This window comes from Oncorhynchus tshawytscha, linkage group LG06 (assembly GCF_018296145.1).
Source record: "Oncorhynchus tshawytscha isolate Ot180627B linkage group LG06, Otsh_v2.0, whole genome shotgun sequence".
In the NCBI taxonomy this organism is placed as follows: domain Eukaryota; kingdom Metazoa; phylum Chordata; class Actinopteri; order Salmoniformes; family Salmonidae; genus Oncorhynchus; species Oncorhynchus tshawytscha.
The window spans coordinates 41,652,747-41,663,980 of record NC_056434.1 but is presented as its reverse complement, the minus strand read 5'-3'; the positions used below and the strand labels follow the sequence as shown (position 1 = coordinate 41,663,980).

The 11,234-nt window shown below is 43.7% G+C and overlaps 1 protein-coding gene across 2 annotated transcripts; it reads right to left on the bottom strand.

The window, feature by feature from the left end:
* Positions 1-886: 886 nt before the first annotated feature.
* zgc:112052 (protein C19orf12 homolog) lies at positions 887-11,129 on the bottom strand. 2 transcript variants are annotated; one of them, XM_024423863.2, is made up of 4 exons: positions 10,964-11,129; positions 10,597-10,641; positions 10,022-10,182; positions 887-1,449 (listed from the first exon to the last, which is right to left on the bottom strand). In XM_024423863.2, the coding sequence occupies exons 3-4, from the start codon at positions 10,179-10,181 to the stop codon at positions 1,184-1,186; spliced, it is 426 nt and encodes a 141-aa protein (XP_024279631.1). In that variant the 5' UTR covers position 10,182; positions 10,597-10,641; positions 10,964-11,129; the 3' UTR covers positions 887-1,183. The 2 variants fall into 2 exon arrangements, with proteins under 2 accessions (XP_024279631.1, XP_024279630.1); XM_024423862.2 differs by lacking the exon at positions 10,597-10,641 and having other exon boundaries at positions 10,964-11,125.
* Positions 11,130-11,234: the final 105 nt, after the last annotated feature.

Below are 11,234 nucleotides of genomic sequence, written 5' to 3'. Positions count from 1 at the left end.
AGGAATGTCCTCCAGTACGTCCAACTGGCCTCACAACCGCAGACCACATGTATGGCGTCATATGGGCGAGCAGTTTACTGATGTCAACGTTGTAAACAGAGAACCCCACCGCCACTATGGGGCATTCGTATTGCCACGCGTAAGCTACGGACAGCGAACACAATTGCATTTTATCAGTGGCAATTTGAATGCACCGTGACGAGATCCTAAGGACAATTGTGAGGCCCATTTATTTTTTGGTATCTGTGAGCAACAGATATCTGTATTCCCAGTCATGTGTCCTGTGTGACTCAGTTGGTAGAGCATGGTGCTTGCAACGCCAGGGTTGTGGGTTTGTTTCCCACGGGGGACCAGTACGAAAATGTATGCACTCACTACTGTAAGTCGTTCTGGAGAAGTGTCATTTAAAAAATCCATAGATTAGGGCCTAATGAATTTATTTCAGTTGACCGATTTCCTCATATGAACTGTTGCGTTTTATATTTTTGTTCAGTATATATTCTTTTAACTCAAACCTCCCCCATGTCAGATTGATTAGCCTCGCGGGCCGGATCCGTATATTGCCCACCCCTGCTCTATAATCATTGATAATATTACAATCATCAACACATTTCAGATGGGTGTGAATCCCGGTGTATCAGCATGTGAATGTGAGTTTGTCAACATTTTACTAATTTAAATTATCTTGATCTTTGGCACCAAATGCATAAAAAGACTGCGGTCTAAGTATGATTGACCAAACCGTCAAGAAGTGTTAGGCGGTCTAACTTAGGCCCCTATATTCTCACTGGTTAAACTTGCAGAGCACACCAGTCTATGAGAAACAACTTACTTGATAAGTGCCAGCTTTCACAGATGTATATAATTGACATCCAGGAGTACAGAATTGAAAGAATTAAAAGGTTGTATTTCTTTTCACACAATTTTTAGCTCAGGTAGTCAATACATAGTCACACAAACCCTTGAAATAATTAGCCACAACTCATTTCATGCACTTTCAATCAGTGGCTCCTTCCCTTCTCACAGACCATGGAGGTTTTCATCCTTGAGTGTACAGCCCCACTTTTAATAAATAATTTATTGTCCTTCATTTTTAAATTGTCCTTTGACATTGTGCAAAATGTCATCGTTTCCATTTTCCTTTGAAACCCCTAAAGAGATGTGCTCTCTGATAGAGGCCTTGTCAGTCGACATAGTGCACCTCTGCCTGGAGCTCTTTGGTCACATAGCCCAGGAGGGCAGCGGTCACCTGCTGCTGTAGGGTGGCATTGCCCATGACCAGGGCAGTCAGCTGTGCCATGTCGGTCCACTGGACCTCGCCCATGATGGCCATGATGTCATCGTAGAGCTTCTGCTGCTGCACCGGGGTCAGCTCCATGATGATCTGAGGCAGCGGCTTGAACTGTCCACTAGTCATCCAGCATCCCAGTAGGCCACCGACCGCACCCCCTGACAGAGATAATGAGGAAGAGGCAATGATGATGAGGTAAGGATGTATGTCTGAAATCAAATCATCAATTTCCTTGGAAACATTGTTAACACCGTTTAAAATGTGTTACAGACTATGAGCCATTTGTATGCATTTTTCTGTGTATGGACCTCTTATGTGTGATCTCAACCCTGCACACAACATTATCAATTCAAATGTTTATTGGTCATATACACATGGTTAGCAGAAGTTAATGCAAGTGTATCTAAATGCTTGTGCATTCAAACAATTTCCCAACAACTACCTAATACACAAATCTAAAGGGTTGAATGAGAATATGTACATATAAAAACAGTTGAAGTCGGAAGTTTACATACTTTTGTTGCAGTCATTAAACTCATTTTTCAACCACTCCACAAATTTCTTGGTAACAAACTATAGTTTTGGTAAGTCGGTTAGGACATCTACTTTGTGCATGAAGTAATTTTCCAACAATTGTTTACAGACAGATTATTTCACTGCCGTCGGTAGCAGCAAGAGGGGGCTACAACAGACTTCTTCCGTCGCGACATCCCTCTAAGGCCCTTCTGCTAGCTTGCTAGCCCCGGCCGCTAGCTGTCTGAATCGCCGTGTCTCCAGCCCGCCGAGCTACTCACTGGACCCCTATGATCACTCGGCTACGCATGCCTCTCCCTAATGTCATATGTCTTGTCCATTGCTGTTTTGGTTAGTGATTATTTCCTTATTTCACTGTAGAGCCTTTAGCCCTGCTCAATACGCCTTAGCTAACCCTTTAGTTACACCTCCAACACATGCGGTGACCTCACCTGGTTTAAATTATGTTTCTAAAGACAATCTCTCTCTCATCATCACTCAATGCATAGGTTTAACTCCACTGTATTCACATCATACCATACCTTTGTCTGTACATTATGCCTTGAATCTATTCTACCGTGCCCAGAAACCTGCTCCTTTTACTCTCTGTTCCGAACGTACAAGACGACCAGTTCTTATAGCCTTTAGACGTACCCTTATCCTATTCCTCCTCTGGTGATGTAGAGGTTAATCCCTGCAGTGCCCTAGCTCCACTCCCATTCCCCATTCGCTCTCATTTGTTGACTTCTGTAACCATAAAAGCCTTAGTTTCATGTTTGTTAAAATTAGAAGCCTCCACCCTAAGTTTTTTTATTCACTGCTTGAGCACACTCTGCCAACCAGGATGTCATAGCCGTGTCTGAATCTGAATCCTGGCTTAGGAAGACCACCAAAAACCCTGAAATTTCCATCCCTAACTATAACATTTCCTGACAAGTTAGAACTGCCAAAGGGGGCGGAGTTGCAATCTACTGCAGAGATAGCCTGCAGAGTTCTGTCATACTATCCAGGTCTGCGCCCAAACAATTTAAAGCTTCTACTTTTAAAAATCCACCTTTCCAGAAACAAGTCTCTCACAGTTGCTGCTTGCTATAGACCGCATTCTGCCCCCAGCTGTGCCCTGGACACCATATGTTAACTGATTGCCCTGCATCTATATTCAGAGCTCGTACTGTTGGGTGACCTAAACTGGGACATGCTTAACACCCCGGCCATCCTACAATCTAAGCTAGATGCCCTCAATCTCACACAAATTATCAATGAACCTACCAGGTACAACCCCAAAATCTGTAAACACGGGCACCCTCATAGATGTCATCCTAAACAACCTGCTCTCCAAATACACCTCTGCTGTCTTCAACCGGGATCTTAGCGATCACTGCCTCATTGCCTGCATCTGTAATGGGTCTGCGGTCAAACAACCACCCCTCATCACTGTCAAACGCTCGCTAAATCACTTCAGCGAGCAGGCCTTTCTAATCGACCTGGCCCGGTTATTCTGGTAGGATATTGACCTCATTCCATCAGTAGACGGCAAGGTAGCCTAGTGGTTAGAGTGTTGGACTAGTAACCGAAAGGTTGCAAGTTCGAATCCCCGAGCTGACAAGGTACAAATCTGTTGTTCTGCCCCTGAACAGGCAGTTAACCCACTGTTCCTAGGCCGTCATTGAAAGTAAGAATTCGTTCTTAACCGACTTGCCTAGTAAAATAAAGGTTAAAAAAAAAGAAGAAAAAAAAGAGGATGCCTGGTTAATCTTTAAAAGTGCTTTCCTCAGGCATCACATCATTCAGTACAATTATAAGGAATGGGAACCTAGATAACTTCCAGGACCTAAGTAAAAAAAACATGGCTTGGATAAACAAGACTTGTACAGATACCTACAAGTTTGACACTATTTCTTAAGGGAGATAAGTGACTGACCCTCGAGCACCTCCAAAATTAATCCAAGTATTCACTAACGCATACAACTTGGGGAGTAACAAAAAAACTATTTCAAATCTCTACTTGGGTATTCAACCCTCAAAGAAACATTCTAGAAACTATATTAAAAAGAAATGGGAAGAGGAACTTAACATTTAAATAACTGATGAACATGGTTGAACATATTAGAGACTCAACAAAGCTCCACCAACTCGAGGTCATGGAGAGAATTCTGTTGGAAGAATGTTATACGTTTCTTCATAACACCTAAACTGAAATCAAAACAGACTGGCTCACTACACCCTTGTTGGAGTGAATGCGGTCTATTGAGGGTGGACCACTCTCATATCTTTTGGACTTGCCCCACAACTTACTGGGGAGAAATAAGATCTAACATTGGAAAAATAATGGGATTTGACATAGAACAAACATTAATTTCTTTGTACATGGGTGAAATACCTGATAACTTACACAATAGAGAAAAGTACCTCTTGAAGGTCCTACTGGAAGCCAGTAAAAAGGCTATCACTAGGAAATGGCTACAAAAAGACCCTCCCAGAGTGACAATGGATAGACGTTGTAGAAGAAATACACCACGTATGACCTTTGCTTTAAGAACTCAACAGGAGAGAGGTCAAGAATACTGTGAAAAATGGGTTTCGTACTTGGAAAAGGTCTAATTCAAAGATGTCAACATAACTAATATGATGAGGAAGGTATGAAGTGCACTGTAACTGCCATATCTTTTTTTGTTCTTTTATTTGAATTTATTTGTAATTTCTTTGTGTTCCTACAATAAAAACGAAGTATATTTTTTAAAGTGCTTTCCTCACCATTTTAAATAAGCATGCCCCATTCAAAAAATTCAGAACCAGGAACAGATATAGCCCTTGGTTCACTCCAGACCTGACTGCCCTTGACCAGCACAAAAACATCCTGTGGTGTACTGCATTAGCATCGAATAGCCCCCGCGATAAGCAACTTTTCAAGGAAGTTAGGAACCAATATACACAGGCAGTTAGGAAAGCAAAGGCTAGTTTTTTCAAACAGAAATTTGCATCCTGTAGCACAAACTTCAAAAAGTTCTGGGACACTGTAAAGTCCATGGAGAATAAGAGCACCTCCTCCCAGCTGTCCATTGCACTGAGGCTAGGAAGCACTGTCACCACCTATAAATCCACGATAATTGAGAATTTCAACATGCATTTTTCTACGGCTGGCCATGCTTTCCACCTGGCTACCCCTATCCCCGGTCAACAGCCCTGCACCCCCCACAGCATCATGCCCAGGCGTCCCCCATTTCTCCTCCACCCAAATCCAGATAGCTGATGTTCTGAAAGAGCTACAAAATCTGGACCCCTACAAATCAGCCGGGCTAGACAATCTGGACCCTCTCTTTTTAAAATTATCAGCCAAAATTTTTGCAACCCTTTTTACTAGTCTTTCTTTTTTTAACAACTTCTTATTTTCAATGACGGCCTAGGAACAGTGGGTTTAACTGTCTTGTTCAGGGGCAGAACGACAGATTTGTCTGAGATCCCCAAAGATTGGAAAGCTGCCGCGGTCATCCCCCTCTTCAAAGGCTTAGACACTCTAGACCGACCCAAACTGCTACAGACCAATATCTATCCTACCCTGCCTTTCTAAGGTCTTCAAAAGCCAAGTCAACAAACAGATCACCGACCATTTCGAATCCCACTGTACCTTCTCCGCTATGCAATCTGGTTTTCGAGCTGGTCATGGGTGCACCTCAGCCACACTCAAAGTCCTAAACGATATAACTGCCATCGAAAAGAGACAATACTGTGCAGCTGTATTCATCGACCTGGCCAAGGCTTTCGACTCTGTCAATCACAACATTCTTATTGGCAGACTCGACAGCCTTGGTTTCTCAAATGACAGCCTCGCTTGGTTCACCAACTACTTCTCAGACAGAGTTCAGTGTGTCAAATCGGAGGGCCTGTTGTCCGGACCTCTGGCGGTCTCTATGGGGGTGTCACAGGGTTCAATTCTCGGGCCGACTCTTTTCTCTGTATACATTAATGTCGCTCTTGCTGATGGTGATTCTCTGATCCACCTCTACGCAGACGACACCATTCTGTATACTTCTGGCCCTTCTTGGACACTGTGTTAACTAACCTCAAGACGAGTTTCAATGCCATACAACTCTCCTTCCATGGCCTCCAACTGCCCTTAAATGCAAGTAAAACTAAATACATGCTTTTCAACTGATCGCTGCCCAGACCTGCCCGCCCGTCCAGTATCACTACTCTGGATGGTTCTGACTTAGAATATGTGGACAACTGCAAATACCTAGGTGTCCGGATAGACTGTAAACTCTTCTTCCAGACTCACATTAAGCATCTCCAATCCAAAATTAAATCTACAATTGGCTTCCTATTTCACAACAAATCATCCTTCACTCATGCTGCCAAATATACCCTCGTAAAACTGACTATTCTGCCGATCCTTGACTTCGGCGATGTCATTTACAAAATAGCCTCCAACACTCTACTCAGCAAATTGGATGCAGTCTATCACAGTGCCATCCGTTTTGTCACCAAAGCCCCATATACTACCCACCACTGCAACCTGAATGCTCTCGTTGGCTGGCCCTCGCTTCATATTCGTCGCCAAACCCACTGGCTCCAGGTCATCTATAAGTCTCTGCTAGGTAAAGTCCTGCCTTATCTCAGCTCTCTGGTCACCATAGCAGCACCCACCCGTAGCACGCACTCCAGCAGGTATATTTTCACTGGTCACCCTCAAAGCCAATTCCCCCTTTGGCCACCTTTCCTTCAAGTTCTACGCTGCCAATGACTGGAACAAACTGCAAAAATCACTGAAGCTGAAGACCTGTATCTCCCTCACTAACTTTAAGCACCAGCTGTCAGAACAGCTCACAGATCACTGCACCTGTACATAGCCCATCTGTAAATAGCCCATCGAACTACCTCATCTCCATACTATTATTTAATTTTGCTCCTTTGCACCCCAGTATCTCTACTTGCACACTCATCTTCTGCACATCTATCACTCCAGTGTTTAATTGCTATATTGTAATTATTTCACCACTATGGCCTATTTATTGCCTTACCTCCCTTATCTTACCTCATTTGCACATACTGTATATAGACTTTCTATTGTATTATTAACTGTATGTTTGTTTATTCCATGTGTAACTCTGTTGTTTGTGTCACACCGCTTTGCTTTATCTTGGCCAGGTCGCAGTTGTAAATGAGAACTTGTTCTCAACTAGCCTACCTGGTTAAATAACGGTGAAATAAATAAAAAAAAATGTAAAAACCTGTGGATGTATTTCAATGCATACCTTGAAACTCAGTGCCTCTTTGCTTGACATCATGGGAAAATCTAAAGAAATAGCCAAGACCTCAGAAAAACAAATTGTAGACCTCCACAAGTCCGGTTCATCCTTGGGAGCAATTTCCAAACACCTGAAGGTACCACGTTCATCTGTACAAACAATAGTACGCAAGTATAAACACCATGGGACCACACAGCCGTCATGCCGCTCAGGAAGGAGACGCATTCTGTCTCCTAGAGATGAACGTACTTTGGTGTGAAAAGTGCAAATCAATCCCAGAACAACAGCAAAGGACCTTGTGAAGATGCTGGAGGAAACAGGTACAAAAGTATCTATATCCACAGTAAAACGAGTCCTATATCGACATAGCCTGAAAGGCCACTCAGCAAGGAAGAAGCCACTGCTCCAAAACCACCATAAAAAAAGCCAGACTAAGGTTTGCAACTGCACATGGGGACAAAGATCGTACTTTTTGGAGAAATGTCCTCTGGTCTGATGAAACAAAAATAGAACTGTTTGGCCATAATGACCATCGTTATGTTTGGAGGAAAAGGGGGACGCTTGCAAGCTGAAGAACACCATCCCAACCTCATGTTGTGGGGGTGCTTTTCTGCAGGAGGGACTTGTACACTTCACAAAATAGATGGCATCATGAGGCTGGAAAATTATGTGGATATATTGAAGCAATATCTCAAGACATCAGTCAGGAAGTTAAAGCTTGGTCGCAAATGGGTCTTCCAAATGAACAATGACCCCAAGCATACTGCCAAAGTTGTGGAAAAATGGCTTAAGGACAACAAAGTCAAGGTATTGGAGTGGCCATCACAAAGCCCTGACCTCAATCCTATAGAAATTTTGCAGGCAGAACTGAAAAAGCATGTGTGAGCAAGGAGGCCTACAAACCTGACTCAGTTACACCAGCTCTGTCAGGAGGAATGGGCCAAAATTATTGTGGGAGTTAAGGTGTATGTAAAGGTGTATGTAAACTTCCGACTTCAACCGTATGTGGATGAGCAATGGACGAGCGGCATTGGCAAGGTGCGATAGAGGGTACAAAATACAGTATATACATATGATATGAGTAATGTGAGATATGTAAACATTATTAAAGTGACATTGTTTAAAATGACTAGTGATCCATTTATTAAAGTGGCCAGTGATTGGGTCTCATTGTAGGCAGCAGCCACTCTGAGTTAGTGATTGCGGTTTAGCAGTCTGATGGCCTTGAGATAGCTGTTTTTCAGTATCTCGGTCCCAGCTTTGATGTACCTGTACTGACCTCGTCTCCTGGATGGTAGCGGGGTGAACAGGCAGTGGCTCAGGTGGTTGTTGTCCTAGATCATTTTTGTTGGCCTTCCTGTGACATCAGGTGCTGTAGGTGTCATGGAGGCCAGGTAGTTTGCGCCCGGTGATGCGTTTTGCAGACCGCACCACCCTCTGGAGAGCCTTGCGGTTGAGGGAAGTGCAGTTGCCATACCAGGCTGTGATACAGCCCGACAGGGTGCTCTCGATTTGTGCATCTGTAAAAGTTTGTCAGGGATTTTGGTGACAAGCAAAATTTCTTCAGCCTCCTGAGGTTGAAGAGGCGCTGTTGCGCCTTCTTCACCACACTGTGTGGGTGTACCATTTTCAGTTTGCCTGTGATGTGTATGCCGAGGAACTTAAATTTCCACCTTCTCCACTGCTGTCCCTTCGATGTGGATAGGGAGGTGCTCCCTCTGTTGTTTCCTGAAGTCCACGATCATCTCCTTTGTTTTGTTGATGATGAGTGAGAGGTTGTTTTCCTGACACCACACTCCAAGTGCCCTCACCTCCTTCCTGTAGGCTGTCTCATCATTGTTTGTAATCAAGCCCCCTACTGTTGTGTCGTCTGCAAACTTGATGATTAAGTTGGAGGCATGTATGGCCGTGCAGTCGTGGGTGAAAAGGGAGTACAGGAGGGGGCTGAGCACGCACCCTTGTGGGGCCCCAGTGTTGAGGGTCAGCGAAGTGGAGATGTTGTTTCCTACCTTCACCAGCTGGGGGCGGCCCGTCAGAAAGCCCAGGACCCCATTGCACAGGGCAGGGTTGAGACCTAGGGCCTCCAGCTTGATGATGAGCTTGGAGGGTACTATGGTGTTGAATGCTGAGCTGTAGTCAATGAACAGCATTCTTACAGGGGTATTCCTCTTGTCCAGATGGGATAGGGCAGTGTAATGGCGATTGCATCGTCTGTGGACCTGTTGGGGCAGTATGCAAACTGAAGTGGGTCTAGGGTGGCCAATAAGGTGGAGGTAATATGATTCCTTGACTAGTCTCTCAAAGCACTTCATGATGACAGAAGTGAGTGCTACAGGGCGGTAGTCATTTAGTTCAGTTATCTTTGCCTTCTTGGGTACAGGAACAATGGTGGCCATCTTGAAGCATGTGGGGAGAGAAGATTGGGATAGGGAGTGATTGAATATATCCGTAAACACACCAGCCAGCTGGTCTGCGTATGCTCTGAGGACACGGCTTGGGATGCCGTCTGGGCCAGCAGCCTTGCGAGGGTTAACATGTTTAAATGTTTTACTCACGTCGGCCACGGAGAAGGAGAGGGGGGCACAGTCCTTGTTAGCGGGCCGAGACGGTGGCACTGTATTATCCTCAAAGCGAGCAAAGAAGGTGCTTGGTTTGTCTGGAAGCATGACGTTGGTGTCCGTGACGTGACTTGTTTTCTTTTTGTAGTCCGTGATTTCCTGTAGACCCTGCCACATACGTCTTGTGTTTGAGCCATTGAATTGCGACTCCACTTTGTACCTGTACCGGCATTTCGCTTGTTTAATTGCCTGGCGGAGAGAATAACTACACTGTTTATATTCAGCCATATTCCCAGACCTTTTTCCATGGTTAAATGTGGTAGTTCACACTACTATATGAGAGGACAAGTTGTGTAAGTATTCTCATTTAGATGGAAGACAAACAACTCATGATTAATATAAAACTCACTCACCCACAGCGATGCCAAGGGGGCCTCCAACCAGTCCTCCTGCAAAGGCTAGTCCTCCTGCTGCCACCGCCCCTTTGGAAGATCCCTTCACTGTGGTCTTTATCTGTTGGTTTGCAGATAACTCGCAACACAGCCGCACAACATCGTTAATTCGTTGCGACATTCTGGGGAACAAAGGTTAAGGGTTTAGACCCACGTTTACAATAATTCAACAATGACACTGACAGCTACATAGTGAATGGGCTGAGGGGAAAAACATAATAGGCTATTGCTATTTAAAGCCACAATCTGCCAGTTCAACAGTCTAACCCACCAACTTTTGGGGTAAATTGAGGGATGGGGCTGGGGAAATGTAAACGCTCTAAAATTCATAGACAGCGCTATGGATGCAAGGATTGACAGTCTGAGATTGTCATGATAGTTTAAAACATATAAGTTATAAATTGTTTACAAACACTCAAATGACAACAAACATTGACTAATACAGCCATAGATCTTGGGCTATGACAAGACAGCTGTACTAAGGTCATAAAACATTTGAATTGCATTTTATAAGAATCAAATGGGTATATGATTACCTTAAACACCCTATGCATGACCTTTGAACAGCAGGAAATATGTGGCTAAAATAAATAGATATGTATTGTCATCAATGTCATGTTATTTCAGTATATAGTCTATAATCGAAATGTAAGTATTGTTCTTGTTTTGGTGAAGACATTTTTTATTTATTAACCGACAATACATTTAATGCTTATTCTATTTGCTAGAATGCATTTGCTACAATTCAAGGTACAATGTATCACTTCGGGACGTTAAAGATGATCACGTGACGATGATAAGTCAATTTACTCTCGGACGTTGCATGTGTTTTACATTGTTTCGCTAAACGAAGTTGCAGCGATAAGATACAAATATTGTAATATAAACTAATAGTCAACATACCTTGATGATGAACTAAATTCCTTGTATATTGTCTGCTTGCTATATTTATATGAAGGTTCAATGCCAGTCAAAACTAGAGGTTTTTTCAAGCGTCATTCTTGATTTCCCGAGCATTGAGGGAGTTCCATTAGAATGAACCGGGGAAAACCGGTCTATGGCCCGTCACATCATCAGGGAAAAGCGGTGAGGAAGGAGCACCTTTTCTCATCGAGCATCTTCTGGCGATAATGTCAACAAAACATGATGAATCGTTCAGAAACACAAAGCCTGT